The sequence below is a fragment of the Helobdella robusta genome (genome assembly GCF_000326865.2).
Source record: "Helobdella robusta unplaced genomic scaffold HELROscaffold_75, whole genome shotgun sequence".
NCBI classification, from domain to species: domain Eukaryota; kingdom Metazoa; phylum Annelida; class Clitellata; order Rhynchobdellida; family Glossiphoniidae; genus Helobdella; species Helobdella robusta.
Window position 1 is genome coordinate 413,121 of NW_008705426.1, and position 21,474 is coordinate 434,594.

At 32.5% G+C, this 21,474-nt stretch overlaps 6 protein-coding genes across 6 annotated transcripts in view; 3 read left to right on the plus strand and 3 right to left on the minus strand.

Annotated features, from left to right (window-relative positions):
* HELRODRAFT_181757 (hypothetical protein) overlaps positions 1-840 on the minus strand; it is a gene marked incomplete at both ends in the record, with an annotated part of 3,702 nt that extends 2,862 nt beyond the window's left edge. Inside the window, one exon of the mRNA XM_009031540.1 lies at positions 799-840. Within this exon, the coding sequence (XP_009029788.1) occupies positions 799-840 (42 nt within the window). The remainder of the gene's footprint in view (positions 1-798) is intronic.
* Positions 841-2,989: 2,149 nt separating this feature from the next.
* HELRODRAFT_181758 (hypothetical protein) lies at positions 2,990-7,298 on the plus strand (the record flags this gene model as incomplete). Its single annotated transcript, XM_009031541.1, has 9 exons — positions 2,990-4,851; positions 4,991-5,221; positions 5,512-5,569; positions 5,656-5,773; positions 5,922-6,124; positions 6,447-6,543; positions 6,643-6,782; positions 6,952-7,039; positions 7,225-7,298. The coding sequence occupies 9 exons, from the start codon at positions 2,990-2,992 to the stop codon at positions 7,296-7,298; spliced, it is 2,871 nt and encodes a 956-aa protein (XP_009029789.1).
* A 731-nt stretch (positions 7,299-8,029) lies between these two features.
* HELRODRAFT_181759 (hypothetical protein) lies at positions 8,030-9,788 on the minus strand (the record flags this gene model as incomplete). Its single annotated transcript, XM_009031542.1, has 4 exons — positions 8,030-8,291; positions 8,512-9,268; positions 9,395-9,456; positions 9,610-9,788. The coding sequence occupies 4 exons, from the start codon at positions 9,786-9,788 to the stop codon at positions 8,030-8,032; spliced, it is 1,260 nt and encodes a 419-aa protein (XP_009029790.1).
* Positions 9,789-10,143: 355 nt separating this feature from the next.
* On the minus strand, positions 10,144-13,370 carry HELRODRAFT_194400 (hypothetical protein; the record flags this gene model as incomplete). The annotated part of the gene is made up of 11 exons (XM_009031543.1): positions 10,144-10,429; positions 10,521-10,603; positions 10,871-10,958; positions 11,059-11,126; positions 11,308-11,469; positions 11,582-11,632; positions 11,962-12,103; positions 12,227-12,465; positions 12,577-12,664; positions 12,791-12,908; positions 13,160-13,370. The coding sequence occupies 11 exons, from the start codon at positions 13,368-13,370 to the stop codon at positions 10,144-10,146; spliced, it is 1,536 nt and encodes a 511-aa protein (XP_009029791.1).
* A 258-nt stretch (positions 13,371-13,628) lies between these two features.
* On the plus strand, positions 13,629-14,455 carry HELRODRAFT_89869 (hypothetical protein; the record flags this gene model as incomplete). The annotated part of the gene is made up of 4 exons (XM_009031488.1): positions 13,629-13,692; positions 13,872-13,942; positions 14,044-14,168; positions 14,350-14,455. 4 exons carry the CDS (start codon positions 13,629-13,631, stop codon positions 14,453-14,455), a joined length of 366 nt encoding a protein of 121 aa, XP_009029736.1.
* A 5,258-nt stretch (positions 14,456-19,713) lies between these two features.
* HELRODRAFT_181762 (hypothetical protein) lies at positions 19,714-20,961 on the plus strand (the record flags this gene model as incomplete). The annotated part of the gene is made up of 1 exon (XM_009031544.1): positions 19,714-20,961. The coding sequence occupies one exon, from the start codon at positions 19,714-19,716 to the stop codon at positions 20,959-20,961; it is 1,248 nt and encodes a 415-aa protein (XP_009029792.1).
* Positions 20,962-21,474: the final 513 nt, after the last annotated feature.

Below are 21,474 nucleotides of genomic sequence, written 5' to 3' on the forward strand. Positions count from 1 at the left end.
CTCTATATAACTCTATATAACTCTATATAACTCTATATAACTCTATATAACTCTATATAACTCTATATAACTCTATATAACTCTATATAACTCTATATAACTCTATATAACTCTATATAACTCTATATAACTCTATATAACTCTATATAACTCTATATAACTCTATATAACTCTATATAACTCTATATAACTCTATATAACTCTATATAACTCTATATAACTCTATATAACTCTATATAACTCTATATAACTCTATATAACTCTATATAACTCTATATAACTCTATATAACTCTATATAACTCTATATAACCATGCATACTACCCCATTCAATCAATAAAAAACCCACTAAAACCAGGAACCACCGCGTACCTGTTATATGTATGGTGTGAAACAAAACAAAAAAACACACAAAACAAAAAACACACCACCAAGTAGAGTAATAGAATAGAAGTCCCTAACCTACCTATGTAACTAAATTGCCTTATGCCCTAGCCTACCTATATAATAAATTAATTTTAAATCTCACCTACCTATGTTTCATTAACTTAACTTAAGACTCATGAAGAAAGAGAAAAAGGAGTAAAACAGAACATAAAATACTACCACATAAACAAACATGATATATGTATGTATGTATGTATGTATGCATGAGCAACCGCTAAAGAACCCCCCTAAAATATAAAAAAATACAACATACAAACACACAAGCCACAGACATGCAAACTCTATATAACTCTTATATAATAAAATAAATAAAAATAAATAAATTATAAAAATAAAAAAAGTGAGATCAGACAGACTGCTTCAAGCGAGGCAGAATGCCTGATCTGATTTTCATGTCGTCTCAGCCACTATTTATACTCGTTTCCACCATACATTTCCATCATTCCAATCATTCACATCAGTAAAAAACTTATTTAATGTATGTACTACACTATTATACAGTCTTAACAACAATGCTAACCGTACTAAATTGACGTCATCGAACGAACGCCTTCGAAACTTTCTGATTAGCTGGTTGAATCTGCTATATTGCTTTTTATATAAACATATAATCTTATTAATTGTTTGTATACAGGAATTATAGTTATATATATATATATATATATAATATTTACACACACACATATATATATATCATACAAATTCATTATAAAAACAAGAGTAATCAGTGCTGTGCGCCGCAGTTCAAATTTTTCTGGGAGAATTCAAAATAGTTTGAGACCACACCTTGCTTAACATCCGATTCCAAGCCGAGCCAAGCCAAGCTGAGCCAATATGCATAGATTTAAAAGCGCTCTTATGTTAATATTTTGCTCACTATATTTATATATTTTATAAATTCATTATAAAAAACAACAGTAGCCATTACTATATATGTACGCACGCAGTTCAAATTTTTCGGTGAGAATTCAAAATAGTTTGAGACCACACCTTGCTTAACATCCGATTCCAAGCCAAGCTGAGCCAATATGCATAGATTTATAAGCGCTTCTATGTTAATATTTTGCTCGCTATATTTATATATTTTATAAATTCATTATAAAAAACAACAGTAGCCATTACTATATATGTACGCACGCAGTTCAATTTTTCGGGGAGAATTCAAAATAGTTTGAGACCACACCTTGCTTAACTGACTGACTGACTGACTGACTGACTGACTGACTGACTGACTGACTGACTGACTGACTGACTGACTGACCGACCGACCGACCGACCGACCGACCGACCGACCGACCGACCGACCGACCGACCGACCGACCGACCGACCGACGGACTGACTGACTGACTGACTGACTGACTGACTGACTGACTGACTGACTGACTGACTGACTGACTGACTGACTGACTGACTGACTGACTGACTGACTGACTGACTGACTGACTGACTGACTGACTGACTGACTGACTGACTGACTGACTGACTGACTGACTGACTGACTGACTGACTGACTGACTGACTGACTGACTGACTGACTGACTGACTGACTGACTGACTGACTGACTGACTGACTGACTGACTGACTGACTGACTGACTGACTGACTGACTGACTGACTGACTGACTGACTGACTGACTGACTGACTGACTGACTGACTGACTGACTGACTGACTGATTGATTGAATAACTGAATGAAGGAATGATTAACACTAAAAAATAATTTGATCACAAATTTTTCAGCCTTTTCACTAATGAAAACATTTACCGTAAATTTTTTTAAAGATGGTACGAGAGAACGTTCAAAGGCAAAGTATGAATAATAATAACTATTATTATTATTACGATTATTATTGTCGTTGTGATTATTAACAACAATAATATTTGGGTCATCCAGTATATACATGAAAACCCATATGGCAAACAAACAACAACGAATTTATTATTTTTATCATTCATTTATCTGTTTCAACCTTTGGATCTTAATCTTTGAGACTCGTTAAATGGAAACAAGTTTATCTTTCTTCAGAATTTTATTATTTTTTTTAATATTTATTATTCTTATTGTTATTACTATATATATATATGTATGTATATGTATGTATGTATGTATATATATATATATATATATATATATATATATATATATATATATATATACCCTAACTTTCTCCATTTCATCAAATTGCATGCAAGTAAGTTAACAATATTTCTCCGGCTCTTTGATTGAAATCATTTTTTTATATAAAATAATTAATAGTATTAATAATTGTTAATTGTTGTTGTTATTATTGTTATTGTTGTTATTATTTTTATTATTGCGTGATGTGCTCCGTTTGACTGACTGTTATTATTCGGTGGAAAAATTGTATTGTATAGGCAAAAGAGTCAGGAGGTACTTGAAAGCTGTCAGTCAGCCCAATCAACCAGCAATAATAATCTCATCAATATCACCAAGACGATTGGTAGTAGCAGAAAAATTGAAATATTTCTTGCGAGGATGTTTCGAAAGTCAAGAAATAAATTGATCGTTATAGATTACATCATGGTCCTAACTCTGCTATTTCTTATGATGACACTGATAGTTAAAACAACAGCCCGAAACAATGTCAAAAACATCAATTACATTAACAATAATGACATTTATAACGACCATGATGATGATTGGAGTGGTGGTGACGACGACGACGATTATGTTATTTATACTAAACTGAAACCAGCACTTCATTCGGCTAAACTTTCATCACTTGCTACTGAGAGACATGACATCGTCAACAACGTCAACAACAACAGAAATGCAACAGAAAATAACGAAGATCAACTTATGAAGTACGACAAATCAGCCGACGAACAAAAAGCTCTCAACAAAAAATTCAGCCACAACCGCTACAAAAGTATGGTTGAACGTAGGCACAGGTTTAACCTACAACATAGAATCGTCGACGATGATTTCAACAAGATTTATGATAGATTATTTAAAACGAATTGCCAGCCTTCAATAAATGAAGACGGCAGTAACGACAATTGTAGCAGTAGCAGCAACGACGGCGGCGTCACCAACGACATCAGCGACGACAGACTAAAACAGAGAACAAGAGATAGACGCACGAGAAATGACAGCATCAACAACAAAATTAAAAAAACCAGACTCAGAAATATGGATCACAGATTTCAAAAATACGACGAGAGTTTTTTAATGCCCCATACTACCGAACTGCTGCCACTAACCAATTTGCGGAACGGACATATGTCAAAACGACTGCATCTAAGCAGACGCAGACATGGTAATTCTAACAACAACCACATCGACAACAGCAGCAAGAGAAACATTAATGACAAAATATCTCAAAATGACGACAACCTCGGAATTGGAAATAATTTTCTAATTAGAAAAAAATTGTACAACGGCGGAGTTTTCGAAAATAAAAAGGGGCGCGAAAGTATGAGATACCATTCGCATCCACGTTCAAATTCGCGCATACTTTCCACAAAAAAGATTCGCCATGATGATAACGAAAACGAGTCTGAAGTTGATAATTTGTCATCACCATCAACACCGACACCATCATCATCGCCATCATTATTATCATCCTTCAAATCACCACAGGTAATTTACAAAAGAGAAGATGATGATGTAAAATGGAATGATGAAGGTTATGATGGTCTGCCAGATGGCAGAAGTTGGAAAGATGATGCTGACGATGCAGTCGGTAGAAGAAGAAAGAGAGAAGTTACAGACAACCCGACACACATTTTGTCACCGCAGACACCAAATTCAATGAATTTGACAAATTTATTTGCAAATTCTTTCAGGCAACTTATCAGCTTTTCAAAAAACGTTCAAGATGGTATTGAGAGAAATTTGGCAAACCTTACATTTATAAATAACAATTGGACTATTAACCTCAAACCGCCCAACTTCAACAACAACCTCACAAACATTTACGGAAATAATTTGAATTCATTGAGAAACCTAACGACGAGTTATTCGGTGAATTTGACAAATTTGGTTGAGACAAATAAAGTCTTCTTTCAAAATCTAACAGAGGACATAACCTCACTGCTGCCAAATATCACGGAAAATTTTGAAAATTTGAAGAGTGATATAAATAGCTCTTTCAACGGTCTGAATGGTGCTCTTCGTAGCTTCTTTGTTCGGACTGAAAATTTAATTGACAATTATACCATGGATTTGTCAGCTGATTTCATCAACTCTACTCTAATAAAAGTAATAAATAAATTGGATCCAACTGCTAAGGAGTTTTTGACAAATATAACTAACAACGATAATGAAAGTAATGAAACTGAAACTGAAAATTCATCTCGAAAGAGACGTGACGTCATTTGGAATGGGAAGTTGGAAAAGTCATCCTCTCTATCCAACGTAATGGAATCGGAGAAGCCAAGGTTGTTGTCATCTTTTTGTTTTCTTCGTCACCATTTTTGTCACCGTCATCATCATCTTCACCATCATTTTCATCATCGTCACCACAGAGCCAACAATACCACAACAACCCACCAACCATCCAACCAAATACCATAATAGCAGCATACTGAAAAGATCAAAAAGATTAACTGGTGGTACCACAGTAGCCGATCGGCAGAAGTGGCCGTGGCTGGTATCGCTTCAGGGCAAAATACCGAAGACAAAAATATTCGGAATACCGATCGAATACAAGTTCATACACTGTGGTGCATCCCTGATACACAAGAGATGGATTTTGACGGCTGCTCATTGCTTTCAAAAATTTGATAAAGAAAATAATCCTACCTTTGAGTAAGTGTTCTTTTTTTAGTTTGTGGTGATTCTGTGGAAATAAGATGAGAAGATGGTGAAAAGGTGAGAGGCGCTTGGTTCTGTGTTGCAGTAGCTTGGTTGTTTTGCTATCATACACAAGATGTGCGTGTGTGTGTGTCTGTAAAGCACTGATTGACGCGTATTCATATGCCTGCTCTGTGTATGTCTGTATGTTGGCTGTTGATACTTTTGTATGATACAAGAGAGAAAGAGAGAGTGAGAGAAAATGAAGCAGACGAATTATCCTAAATGTATATCTTTCATTTCAGCGCAACTTATCTTAAGCCGAAATATTGGCACGCCAAAGTGGGAGAGATTATGGCAGAGGTAGGTGTAGAAACGCATTATAATTAATTACAATAACTATATAATGTCTTAATTGTACTCAACTATAACTATTACTTAATTAACAGAACACCATGAGCCAAAGAATACGAGGTTTGGCTGGAAAGTTGTTGAATGTTGACGATTGGAAAAGATATTATCTACACGGCTCCAAGATCTTAATTCATCCTAATTACACTGAACAAAGTGAGATTTTTGGTATCTTTATATGGTCTTTTTATATAAATTTAGTGTTTTTTTCGTATTACTAAGATGTGTTCTTGTAAATTATGTAAAACTCTGCTCTCAATTAGCCATTAAAATCGCATCGTTAATAAATCAATCAACCAATCAGATCGCTTCATCAACGACATAGCTCTGATGAAATTGGAATCTGATCTTCCATTGGAGATTCCCGCGCCTAAAAAAAGCCAAAATGACGACGATGACGACGATGATGATAATGGAAGTTTTTTCCAAAAAATTGTTTCATCATCGCACGACGCTGTTCAGAAAATTTTCAATAACGATAACAATGAATCTCCGATGATAAAAAATGTTTGTAGTTCATTCGTTTGTTTGTCCAATCAATCAATCAATCAATCAATCAATCAATCAATCAATCAATCAATCAATCAATCAATCAATCAATCAATCAATCAATCAATCAATCAATCAATCAATCAATCAATCAATCAATCAATCAATCAATCAATCAATCAATCAATCAATCAATCAATCAATCAATCAATCAATCAATCAATCAATCAATCAATCAATCAATCAATCAATCAATCAAATCAATCAATCAATCAATCAATCATTTCTTCATTCGTTCGTTCGTTCATTCACACATTCATTCATTCATTTGTCAATTTAGCCAAGAATAGGAACAATAGTACTACAGAACTCCAGCAATCCTAATCACAAAATCCCGGACAATCATCCGTGTATTATGAAGGGATGGGGATGTACCAGTTCAGGTCTTAATACATGCACACGCACACAAAGACACACACACACACACACATGCAAACAAACACATACAAACAAACACACACGTACTACATATCTAGGGGGCCCAGTAACAAGCGTAGCCAGGGAGGTTATAATGCCGACTTTGAGCGATAATAGATGTAGATCCGTCTGGCAATTACCGACCGATAATCGATTGTGTGCCGGAAGTGATGATGGAACGGATGCCGGATTATGTCCGGTTTGTTTTTTACCGGATTTTTTTAGTGGATAGATGGATTAACCCATTGGTTGATAGATAAATGAGTTATGTTTAGATTAAGTTCTGTATTGAGTTTTACTTGTGGGACATGTATCCGGACAGGATCATTTTTAAAAAATGATATAGCGCAGCAATGAATATTTTGAAGGGCGACAGCGGTGGACCCCTGGTCTGCAAACTGGGCGATGAATGGATTCAAGTAGGGGTGGCTTCCTTCTCAAGTAAAATTAGTCCGGGTTAGCGCGTGATTGATTGAATGAATGAATGAGAATTTTGTTAATGGGATGATGGATTGATTGATCCACTCATTCGTTTTTCGATTTATCCAATCATCAATCAATACATTCACTAATTCATTCAACCATCAATCTGTCTACCCATCCATTCATTAATTCATTCGTTCGTCTAACCATTCACCCAGGCGCAGTACCTGGTGTTTTCACGAGGGTCTCCGCCTACAGGAAATGGATCGATGACGTCATCGAGAATAATTAACTACTTGAAAAAATAACAAAAAAAATTAACACCTCGCATTAATTATGATAATTTTATTCATGAATTATGCTAATGTGGGCGCGCTCTAACATCTTATACCAAACATTTTCTACTTTTATTACATTTCTTCGTAGTTCCAGGTGGTTCAACTGTCATATACTTCAAACTTTTGAAGTTACACCAACTAAAATGAATTATATATATATATATATTATACATATATATTCATATTTCTATGTATGTATTGTGTTTATTGGTAGCATATTAGCAATATTGTATTAATAAGAACAAACACGTTTAATGTTATATAACAGATATTTTATTTATACGTATAAACATAACGTCGATAACATTGAAATCACATCCACAAAGCTTGCTGCTACAAAAATGTGTAGGCTCGTGTATTTATATATGTGGTTGTGTGTGTGTGTGTGTGTGTGTGTGTGTGTGTGTGTGTGTGTGTGTGTGTGTGTGTGTGGGCAGATAGAAGCAGAACATATAATATTGAATGATAAGCTATTCATAAAAATATAGATCATCATCTTTAAAATTCTATTAACAAGTTCCTCATTTAGTTTGTTAGCAAAGCAAACTCTTAACATTTTCTTAACCAAGACTCAGCCAATCAAAATCCATGTAAACGAATAACTTATTATTATTCACCTAACTACTCAACCAATCACAATCCAGATCAATAAATAACCCCACCCCCACAGCATTCACTCAGCCAATCACAATTCGTTTCCATCTTTATTGGCAGGGTATCGATGCAAGGGGAGGCCGATACTTTCTAATAACGTAGTGGAAGGACCTGGGACACCATGCTGAGCGTTGTAAGATTTTAAAAGGTTCTCCACCAGGTTCAAATCCACGTCTACCGGATTGAATTCATCATCATCATCATCCTCTTTGTTATCATCGCCATCATCGTCGTCGTCGTCGTCATCACAGAATTTGTATCTTACACCAGGAGTTTGATTGCTGTTCTTCTTGCTAATGAATGAAGGAATGTTTTATTGTTAATAATTACTTTGAATCAATAATGATTTAATAGGATTAGAATAATACTCAATGATTAACTACTTTATGGCTTAAGCGGAATTTGCACAAAGCCGGATGCGAAATTTCGGCCAAAAATTCGGTGCGTCTCTAAATAGATTACAAAATTTGCAAAAATTAATATAAATTTTAATAAATTAAAATCCAAACAGACCAATCAGAGTAAGGTTTGAAGCTCTTTCCTATGTTAGTGGCTTTTAGCTCTCTGTCCATCATCTCCATATAGTTGGCCATGTCGAATGAGCTATTTTTAGATTTGCTGTTTTTGGAATCACCATTTATAGAACCGCCATCTTTGAACTTTTTACTGGTGACGTCATTTTTGGAAATTTTGAAGTCGCCTTTGTTAGATTCGTTGAGATCTTCTATTAACGATCTTTTTATACTAGTATCATTACTACCATTAACACAGTTACTACTACTACCATTAGAACCTCTACTTCCACTACTATCAGTACTTTTACCAAATTTATTATTATTATTATTAATTGACATCTTAGCGAATAGGGCAGTGTTCAATTTGGAGTTTACTATTTTAGATGGCAGTTTACCACGTATAGCAGTCTTATTATTATTATTGTTATTATTATTATTATTATTAGTAGTAGTAGTAGTAATAGTATTTTTTTTATTATTATTATTTATATTATTATTATTCATCTTATTATTATTATTAGCCACTTTTTTATTCGTGCTCAGACTATCGAACTCTCTCTTCGACGTCATTATCTCCTCAATTTTCCTAAATATTTCATCATTACCATCATCATTACCGTGGTTATTGGTGTTATTATTATTATTGTTGTTGTTGTTATTATTATTATTATTATGGCTGTCGTCATCATCGTCGTCGTCGTCGGCATAGGCATCTAGGTCACCATCGGATGAACTCGTCGTCAGGTCATCAAGCTCTGTTCAAATTAATGAATTTATAAATGAATAATTTATAATTAATAATAGTGATAATAAATAATAAGAAATAATAATAATTAGTGGTAATAATAATAATAATAAATATTATGAATAATTTTACTCACCAAATACATTCTGCATGGATTTCAAAAAGCCGTCCTTGCTATTAACATGTGAGCTCCCCTTGCTGATTATTTATAATTGTAATATTATTTTATCATTATTATTATTATTATTTGTAATATTATTTTATTTTTATTTTTTTATTATTGTTATTCATATCAAAATGAAAATTGAAAAAGCGAAAATCAACCTTAAATTCGACCCAACTGAAACTGACCTAGCCTGAAAACAATTATCCACCCCGGAGTAATCCGAACTTTGACCCAGAAAAGATTTGACCTTGTCGGTAATTAGGTCAAGGCCGCGCGTACCTTTGATCAGATCATCCTCATAATCATCGCCATCATCATCACTACTAGTGCTACTGGCACCATCATCACACTCATTGTTATACATGTTACTGTTGCTTTCGTTAATTTTGATGTTGTTCTTGCCTATATTTTTATTCTTATTATTTTTCTTTTTATTATTATTGTTGTTGTTGTTTTTTTGAGAGTATTTTTTCAGAATCTCTTCCAAGTCGTCGGGTCCTATGTTCATCCAACTCTCATCTGAGGGGTAGTAGTGATGATGTTGCTTGTTACAAAACCATCATCATCGTCGTCATAATCATTATCAACATCATAATAATAATAATCATCATCATCGTCGTCGTCGTCGTCACCATAATCATTATCAACATCATCATGATAATACTAATAATAATAATCATCATCATCATCATCACTATCCATCCTTATCATCACCACAACTAGCCATCAGAAGATGGGATATTTTCTGATTCTTTTTTCATCGCTTCGACATCAACCACAGTGGATTTCAACAACGTTAACATTATCTTGCCAGCGTTTTTGTTGACGCTGTTGCTAGTAACGCAGCTGCTGCTGCTGTTGTTGTTATTGATGTTGATGTCTTTGTTGTTGATGTCTTTGTCGTTGTCGTTGGTGCCTTTAGACGTATCGGCGTCATTATTGAAATGTGAATTCTGTTGTTGTTGTTGAGGATGTTGTTGGCTCGCTGACTCTCTTATATTCATCCTATTTAATGAAGATAATGTAAAAATTAACCGTCATCACCAACATCATCATCATCATCGTCTACATCGTCGTCATCATCACTTCAACTTACATTGTTGGTAAAATGGAGTTGACGAAAAATGATTTACTCGATTCGTACAGCTCTCTATAACGCTTCGAGTCTTTCAATTCATCCTATAATTATTATTTTAATATATAATTATTTTATTATAATTATAATTTTATAAGGATAATAAATATAATGATTATCGTCATCATCAGCATCGTTAAAAATTCCGGCTACATACACATTGTCTTCGTCAATATGTTTTTTTTATTGTCATATCTTTCATTTTAATCATAATCATAACTATCATCACTCACATCACTATCATCATTACTATGATCACCATCACTATCATCATCAGCAACAGCGTCATCGTCGTCGTCACCATCACTTACCCTAAAGTAGCCGCTATCTTCTAGCTTCTTCAAGAACTTGAGCCAACTTTCATCCGAGTCGAACTTCTCGTGAATATCATCACCATCACTTTAATCATCATAAATTATTACTATTATTATATTCTTGATATATATTATTTATTATTAATATTATTTATTATTATTGTTATAAACTATAAATAGCAAACCTGGAATTCCCCAACGTTGTTATTTTTAGACTTTCCTCGTTTCTGCATAGTATCTCAGCTCCATGGGCCTTTGACAATAATAATACTTAATAATAATAATTATTTTTAATAAGAGACTTTATATATAATATTTAATAATATACATCACGTATTTTTATTTAAAAAATTAAAAAACTCCACTTAAAAATTATATATATAAAAACGACCGTCAGAGTAACAGATAATGGATGATAATAACAATGGCAATACCAGCTTTGAACCAAGGTCGTATGCCTTGAATTTCGAGTTGATAACTTTTTGCTCTGGCCGATGATGATGATGATGACGATGATGATGTTGGTATCCGCTTCTGATATCAGCTTGAAAGTCCTGCTGCGTGAGTTGTGCATACAAGCACCTGGTCAGTTTTACCTGGATGATGATGGTGGTGGTGATTAACTGACGCTGATGATGACGATGATTAAGAAACTGATGATGAGGATGATGATGATTAGCTGAATGTTGTTAACTGCTTGCAACCAACCCTCTTCATGACCCTTGTACCAGGCTGAAAGTGCTTGAACGTCACACAGAACTGAAAATTATTATTATTATTATAATTATTATTATTATTATACACACTCCTTAGTAATTCACCTAACACAAAAATGATGATGATGATGATGACGACGACGATGATGATGATATTGGTGGTGGTGTTGATGACGATTACGACGATGATGACAGTAATGATTACAAGGACGAGATCATGAATATGATGACAAAAAGGTTCATAATAATTATATAAACTATAATATAATTATAATGAATCACACCAAAATTAAGACATCAGACAAAAAATTATCAACGACATTTTCACTATCATCATCGTCGTCGTCGTCACGAAAGTTAACACATAACAACCTTCAAATCCAGGGCATCTCTTTCGTAGAAAGCTCGAACGAGGGAAGAAACGATAGTCGGATGAATATCCAAGATGGCCGCCAAAATGACGGGAATATAACATGTCGTGTGGTGAAAAGTGGATGAGATCTTTTCAGGATAGCTGGAAAGAAAACGAAGACAAAAAAATTTTACTTCTCATTTAGCGACTGTACAAACTTATCATTCTAATTCACACTACTACTACAATCATCATCTTCAGTATCATTATCACCATCATTCTTACCCTTGTATCTTATTCGTGATATCATTCTGCATATTATCAGAAGCCAGAGTCGATGCTAACGATGATATAGTATCCTCATTGTCATCATCATCATTATTACTATCAATGATATATGATAAAGCCTGCTTAATGTTTACACCGTGCAGAGGTACTGATGATGATGAAGTTGTTGTCGATGATGACATTGTTGTAGGCAGTTTTTGAGGTAATATATGAACTTTTCCATTATAAATGAACACCTGTAAAATTATGTTACTGAAAATTATTCATAAATAATTTTATTACATCCAAAAACATTATACTTTATTATTAATTAATAATTAACAGTAGTAACACAACATCAGACATACTTTATTTTCAGCAGTTTCAGGTTCCAACCAATTAGGTAGATGATCGGCCGACTCAATTAATAAAAACTCTCCATCATCATCCGTTACCCTTTTAATAAATACGAACCACGATAATAACTTTTATATTTTAATTAGTTTAATCAAAGACAATAATTATTTTCATAATTTATATTTAAATAAATATTTAAGATTTCAAATAATAAAACATAAAAACCTGGCAATTAGATGTTTGAATTTTCTTGTAATTTCAAATAGCAGGTAAACGATGTACCATTCGTCGTCGACATTGTCCCCAAAATACGTTCGACCGTATAAGCATTGGGGCTTATCACCTGATTTATTGGGGTATCAAAATCAAGCATAAATAAATGAGTGAATTTTATTTTTGCATTAATGATTAAACTGAAGTAGTACTAACTACTAACTAAAGCCTAGCTAGGATTATAAAAAATAGTGAAAAGATAAAATGAAAAATGAGGATTTTTATCTATTTTATAATTAATTTATTTATTTAATAATTAATTAGATTAGTTAATTAAACTAATTAATTTAATTTGAAAAAGATGAAATAACAAATAGAAACCTTTAGCCGGTAGTATCTGCAAATTAAATGGTTCAGCCTGCCAGATATATTCACTAATCTGGCACTGAGAACTAAGGAAAGCAAATACATCATTCAAAAATGACTTATTTAAAGCCGGTGCACCATTTTTTTCAGCTGAAAAAATAAAATATTCAACAACGTTATCATCTAATTTGTTATCGGTAATTATTAAATTTTTAGTTGAGGCCATTTTTAAATGATTATTAAAGAAATAAAACTACTATTGAATTTTGCTGTTGGTGTCTCAGATATTTTTACTATTTATAGGAAAAAGTGAAGTAAGCTTGTAAAAAATTGTTACTTGTAAAAAATTGTCTGTGGTTTAACTTGTAAAATATTGAAATGTCGAAGGCGCTTCAAAATTAACTTTCTTTGCTCGATTTACTTTTAAATAGATATTGTCGCATTTTTTTGCTTACAGTTTTTTCGCCTAATTTCTTTTTCAAAAATGGCGGAAGCTATTCAAAAAAAGTTGGCCGCTGAATTAGAACAATTTAAAGCACTTCAGACAAGTAAATTAGTTCATTTTGTTCTGTTTTTTGTTTGATCGTTTGCCAACGTGAGAGATCTGGCGTGTGTGTGTTTGTGTGTGTGTGATTATCTGCTTTCTGGGTGCCTAGAATTAATATGCTATCAATGAATAGCAGAAATGGTTAATGTACCATAACATATTAAAATTATTTATACACAGGTTACCAGAAGTACATATCAGCTAGACAGAAATTAGATGCTCAACTTACTGAGAATAACATGGTCTTAGATGTTAGTTATTATAATTATATCATTCATTATCTAGTTTTTATATTTTACTTTCTTTATTCTTTTTTTTAAATTAAAAATAATTATTGAAATAATTATGCTAGGAAATGAAGTTATTGGAGGATGATTCGACAGTCTACAAGTTGGTCGGACCGGTTCTCGTTAAACAGGATACAGTCGAGGCCACACAGAATGTTGAAAAGAGAATCAAATACATTAGTGATGAGATGTTAGTTTTTGTTTGTTTGTTGTGTTGAGAATGACTTTTTTGTTGTTATGTTATTACCTTTCTTATCATCAAAATACCATCATAGTTATATCATATTCCTTTTTATCTTTAACTTCATATTTGTCATCATTATCTTTATTCATAATTATATAAATCCACTCATAAACACCTCCCCCACTAGCAAACGACATGAAGGTCTTATAAAGGAGGTGGAGTCCAAGCAAGATAGCCTCAGAGAGACCATCACTAAACTTCAAAGCCAGTCCATTGGTCCAACAAAGGCATAAAGACTCTATTTTTCTCTCTCTCACTCTCTCTCCCTCCCTCTGTTACATTATTTTATAAACACATGTGCAAAATACATTTTTATATTTGTATGTAATTCTTATGTGTGTTTGTTGATAGCTACAAAAATATTAAGTTCAGTTTTCAATTGACGTTTTAATTATTTCTGAACGAAAAAATGTTTGATCCTTACAAAAACGTCTCAACTGTCTGTTATCTAAAATTCATTTACGATTTTTTCTTTTTTCAAACCTTAAATAGGGAACCTGAAAGATGATGTTTTGACGTAAACTTAGAAAGTTTTGAAAAGAAGTCGCGAGATTGCATGGTTCGGATACACGTTGTAGCAAATGCCATGTCATATTTGTATGTATACGGTCGTGTAGGCACGTACTGACATTTTAACGTCGTGCGGGCTGAAATTTACGACAAATTCGCGTTTTTTGTTTTCAGAACATTTAACAATGCCGTTACTTCATCAACATCAATAACAACATTAAATTCAACATAATATGCTTAAGTGCACCAGAGGAATATCATGTAAAATAAATTTGACGCTACAACACCGAATCCTTTTATCAATAAATTTAATTTCTCTGCAGTGGAATAAACAAAGCTATAAAAAATTCTCTCTCTCAGGATGGGTATATCGTTGCGAAATTGTTGGAGGAAATGACGTCATGTTAACAGTAATTATTTTACTGCTTGGTAATATTTGGTAATTAATTACTTTTATTTTGTATAAAGTTAATAAAATTAAAATCGACATTACCGAAAATATTTAAAGTTGAAAAAATTGAGATTCTTTGCATATCCCTGCTTCAACCCATAATAAAGAGTATATTGGTAAATAGGCCTTTTCTCGTGTTATTGCAGTCGGTCACAATCGAATTCAAATTTATATTTTGATAGAAATTGAAATAATTTCTACTTACTAAAGGTTGTTTTATTAACTTGTATACTCTACTCCCGTCACGACACACACCACCTAACAAAACATTCGATTATTATTACATTTTAAAATGCAATTTTAAATTAATAAATAATTAGACGAACTAAATAATATCAATTTTCTACTCATAGAATTAACCAAAAAGTGTCCAATCTTCAGCCATAGCTTCGACAATGACTACAACTAAAATTTTCACCCCAGCTATTTATGTGCTGGTGATGGCATGTAGCCTTAGAATAGTTGCCTCCTCTTTAGTTAATGACGCGAAGACAGTCTAAAGGATGGCGACGATGATCAGGATGTTTTTAAAAAGTTGTTCTCGGGTGCAAGTAGCAATGTTTCTGAAACGGAAGGAGAACAAAAAGAAACTGATTGTGAAAGTGATCCTGCGAGAAATTCAGGAAATAATTGTGAACCCATAAGTTTAACTGACGTATTTAATGTTAATTAATTAATCGAAATCTAAGGCTTGAGATTGAAACGTTGCAACAGATGAAGATGACGTATGTATAATTTATTCGGAACATTCTTTTTCATTATTATTTTCGTTATTTTAAATTATGTATGTATGTATGTATGTATGTATATATGTGTGTACGTATGTATGTGCGTGTACGTATGTATGTGTGAACTTTGATTTAATATTTTTTGTTCGGTTTTGGCTTTAAAAAATCTATCCTACTGGCTGTTTGTGTAAATTTTTTTTATCACCAACTTCACCAAAAATCAAATCAACAACGGTAAAATAAAAACTATTTCTAAATTGTACATCATCATCATCATCATCATCATCATCATCATCATCATTATTATAATTTTATTATTATTATTATTACTATTATTCCTGCTATGGAAAAAGTTTTCCACCTTTGCTCTGCGTGACGTATCAGGGTTCATCTCAACAACATCAATAACAACAACAACAACAACAACAATAATAATAATAATAATAATAATAATAATAATAATAGCAGTGTCAGGGTTCATCTCAAAGACAACATCAATAATAACAATAATAATAATAGCAATAATAATAATAACAGCAAGAGTAATAACAATACAAAACTTTAATTGGAAACATCGTAGCTTATTCACTTTAGACTCATGAGTTGTAGTGTGTGTATGTATATATATATATATGACAGTAATAACGTCTTAACAATAATTATTTGGTATTCATATTTAACGTTCATTTAATATTTCCAATTCAGAATTAAGTTGTTTTTATGTAATAATAGTATTTAAAATTATAATAAGTGTATAAAAACTACAGTTAGTGTGTTAGATATTTTTATTTATTCGTTTTGTTGAATAATAAATTCATGGTACCTTATGTTGGCTTAAATTGATTTTTACCTGATTTACGTATGTAAATGCATTGCCGTTGTGATTATTATTGTTGTTATTAATATTGTTATTATTGTTATTTTCATATTTTTGATGATCTTATTAATAAATAAACAATTTTATAAAATGATTTTTTTAAATATATTCTACACAATCTGCCAACGCCATGAAGAAAGGGAGTTAATTCGTTGAGAGAACCAAACTAATTCTTCGCATAGCTGAGTTCGAATTTTGTTCTTATCATCATCAACAATATTAGCGGCAGCAGCAGCATCATTATCAAGAATATCAACTGCAAACAAAGTCACCCATTACGGATAGAAACAACGTCATTAACATCAACCAAACTAAAAAAGAGCACATCAAAAATGAACTTTTCAAAATCATCATCATTTTTAATCATCTCCATCTTGATCATCACCATCACTAAAATCAGGTCTGAACCAATTTCGGAGCCAGTCGTTAATCAGCAGTCCAGCTCTTCAGACAACGTGGCTGGCGATGTTGTTGTAGTTGCTTCATCTACTACCACTCCTGTTCCTACTACAAAACGTCTTCCAAGTTGCGGATGTAAAAATAGAGGATGACGAAGATGATGAGGATGATGATGATGTTGTTGATGAGATGGTGATGAAACAATGATGTTAATGACGATGACGTCAAAAATCGAAATTCCGATTAGTTAATTATGTAACTGGCGTACAATTATTATTCGATTCGATTGCAATTTTTGAGTAATAAAAAAATCTATAGTTTATCTATTATTTACACATATGTATTTGTGCCTCTATGTATGCGTGTGTATGTGCGTATGCGTGTGTTTGTATGTGTGTTTGTGCGCGTTCTTTTGACAAAACTTTCGTTGAACCGTTAAAACTGTTATATGATGAGAACAAGTTTTACTTTCTTTCTGGCCCTTCTCTCTGGAACTCTCTACCTCCTTCTCTGACTACTTCTCCATCACTTACAAAGTTCAGAGCGGATCTCAAGACCCATCTGTTAGCAAAATTCATTGAGGAGCGCTGTTGAACATCGCGAAAACAGCGCTTTATAAACTAATTGATTAATTGATTGACTTTACAAACGGTTTAAATCCATTTAATGTTTTTGGCGACAGGTTGTTGTCTTCAAATTTAAGTTAGTTTTTAAGCGTTCTCTATTTCAAATTTCGGCGGTCCTTTACCGATTTCTTTTGTAAAAAATCGTTTTAAATATAAAATTGATATCAAATTTCGTGTCAAAATGCTAAAATTTATTCAAATTTTATTAATTTTTGGTTGCCAATTTGCACATGCTCGCTTCTCAGGTTATTTATATTGCATTTCATTTATTTTTTAATTATTTAATTGTCTTTCTTTACTACTAAACTACAAAAACTACTAAATAAATCAAATGTTTTCTACTTTAATTTAATTAATTTTAATTTAAAAATATTTAAATAAAATTAGCGTATACTAGCAATAATAGCACATAATTAACATAAATTAAAATTGATTGGCAGAACTCCACATTTGGTCTCCAGGCATTGTAAAACTATACATTGATGGAAAACTATTAAAAACTAATCAGCCGTCATCATTATCAACACTCTCATCGTCATCATCAATACCTTTGTCATCATCATCAATACCTTTATCACCATCGTCGTCGTCATCATCATCTTCATCAAATAGGAAATTGTCAATGAAGAGTGCATCATTATTAACATCATCATCCGACAATAATATTTACAATAGTAGTAATAATAATAATAATAACAATAATAACAATAACTATTGGATTGTTTTAAATTCAACAATTTCATTAATAGCCATTTCAGCCAATGATAAAGATGATGATGATGATAAATTGGCCAATGGCCTTAGTGATGATCATCATAATTCTCGTCATCATAATCAGCATCATAATCATGATCACCACCATAATCAACAACAACAGCATCTTGGTTTCATTGCATCTAGTACAGATGGATTGATAGTTACAGATGAAAGGTCACGATGGTGATGATGATGACGATTGCGATAGTGATGATGATGGTAATACTGATAATGATACCGTTTGTGATGATGGAGATCAAGATGATACTGAACAAATATTCACAAACGAAATTATTATTATTATTTTTATTTCAGTTGGAGATGCAAATCGAAGTTAAGCAAGCATGAAAAAAATACATGGTACACAATAAAGCACCACAACAACAACCATAATAAAAACAATTATAACAATAACAACAACAACAATAATAATAATAACAATAATAATAAGTGGGGTAATAGGCCTAAGAACGTCATCTCGATTCCAACAATGATGATGATGATGAGGGAGAAGAATAACATTAATAATAATAGTAATAACATTAATATTAACAATAATAATAATAACTTCAATAAAAATGATAACAACAATAATAATAATAATAATAGGCAGGACATAGCTATGATGCTGCAGAACATATCTATAAACGCTTGCTTTATATGGCCCGTTAAAGATGATGATGATGAAGACGACGATGATGACGATAACAACAATAATAGCAATAATTCCAATGATGGTTCAACAGCTTATTGTATTTTAAATATAGGTGATATAAGTTCATTATTATCATTTTTGTTGTTATTATTATTATTATTAGTAGTAGTAGTAGTATTGGTAGTATAATTTTAATATATATATATATATATAATAATAAAAATATGATTTTATATTATTTTTCTTTTAATAAGATGAAAATGAAATTTTAAAGAAGCGAATGTTGGAGGATGAAAAGATGAATGAAGTGACGAGTTTTTCTAACAAAAGGATAAGTACGTATTATTGTTGTTGTTTTATTATTAATATTATTATTATAATTATTATTATATAAATTATTAACGCTAGTAAGAGCGACAATAATTCTGATAATTAATCTGAATTAATCAATCAATCGGTCAAATGTAAATATTTTTTCCCACCAAAGAAATGACTGTGATGGGCTTTGGCGAGATTAAAATATTTCAAGATGGTGCATGGGCTGGCCGTTCGCCTACTGCTGACAGGAACAATTACTACATTAACAACAATTACATTAACAATTACGTTAGTAACAATTACATCAGTAACAATTACATCAGTAACATTTACATCAGTAACATTTACATCAGTAACATTTACATCAGTAACATTTACATCAGAAACATTTCTCTACATGCAACACAGGGCAGCTTGGGAAATAAGTTCTCTATGCAAATCCAAGGACGGCGAAATCATCGGCCAGAACCACGACAACAGCAGTTGCACATTTTTGACGTTGAGTTAAACCCTCAAGCCGACATGCTCTCTCTGGTAGTTGACCTGGGCCTTCAGGTTCAAGGTCGCAGATCACGTGGGCGAGGTCATAAATTGCGCGGGCAGGTTGAACGTGATAGAAGTGATGATAAGAATGAAAGTTTCATTAGCAATCATAGTGATGTTAGGTCTTTTAAAGCAAGTTTATTTTCACAAGAAATTTTCGGCATAGCTATTGAACCTTATAACTTTATAAAAATCAGCAACAATAATGATGATGATGACAACTATAAAATCGACATTAACGATGATGATGACTCTCCATCAAGCCACTACATAAACAACGGTATGAACAACAACAACAACAACAACAAAGGCATTCACGATAACTACATAGGCGTAAGCACACGCAATGCTAACAATGATGTCTCCCCTGATTGGCTGTGCACCAACACAGTGGGTCGTACTAGGGGCAGTGCTTCAGAGAGCTGGCAGCGAATAGGATTCGCGGATTTTTATTGGACTAAACCTTCTCTTAAATTACTATCTCTAGGCGAGATATTGATGAAAATGAAGGGGAATGATACTAATTATAATAATGATGATGACGTCGATGATGCGGTCAAGTTATCATATGATAATATCTTTAATTATGTAGCAAATAGATTTGCTGTAAACGTTAATGATGGCGATGATATGATTATCAAAAAAGTTGGCAATGTCGGTGCTAATGACAACAAAAACAATGAATATCTCTACAAAAATGAGAAAAAACCTGTTAAAAATAATTACTCAAATATGAATAATAGCAGTAATAAAAAATTATTATTGGATAAAATGGCGGACGATTTAATTAAGAGAAAGTTGAGTTGGATTTGGCTGAATGATGAGAAGTCCTGGGCTAGGACTATGTATTGCAGATATCCTATATCGAGCGAGTGATGTAGATTGATTGATGAATGAATGAATGAACGAAGATTAAGTGAATGATTGATTTTTAGTTGCCTGGCTGCTTGATTGGCTGAAACGAATGAAAACAATTGACTGATAGATGAATACATAAATGATTGATTGATTGATTGACTGACTGATTGATTGATTGATGAATGAATGATTGACTGATTGAATTGAATTATTGTTTTGTGATAATTTTTTTTCACTTATCAACAGCAAACGTTGGTTTCAAAGATTACGCTGTTATGCCCATATACGACGATGACAATGATGGTAAGTTAAAAATAATAATAATAATAATTGTTATTATTACTACTACTTTGATGATCAGAATGATTATTTTCGGCATATTTATTTTCAATTTTTTCTAGGAATTAAAAAGTTATTGCTGGAAACTAAACTGAAGATGGGAAAGAAACGACGACGATGATAGAGCTATAATAATGCTACATATTATATATAAAAATGGCTGCTTTCGTTTGTTTAAGTCACATATTTTCA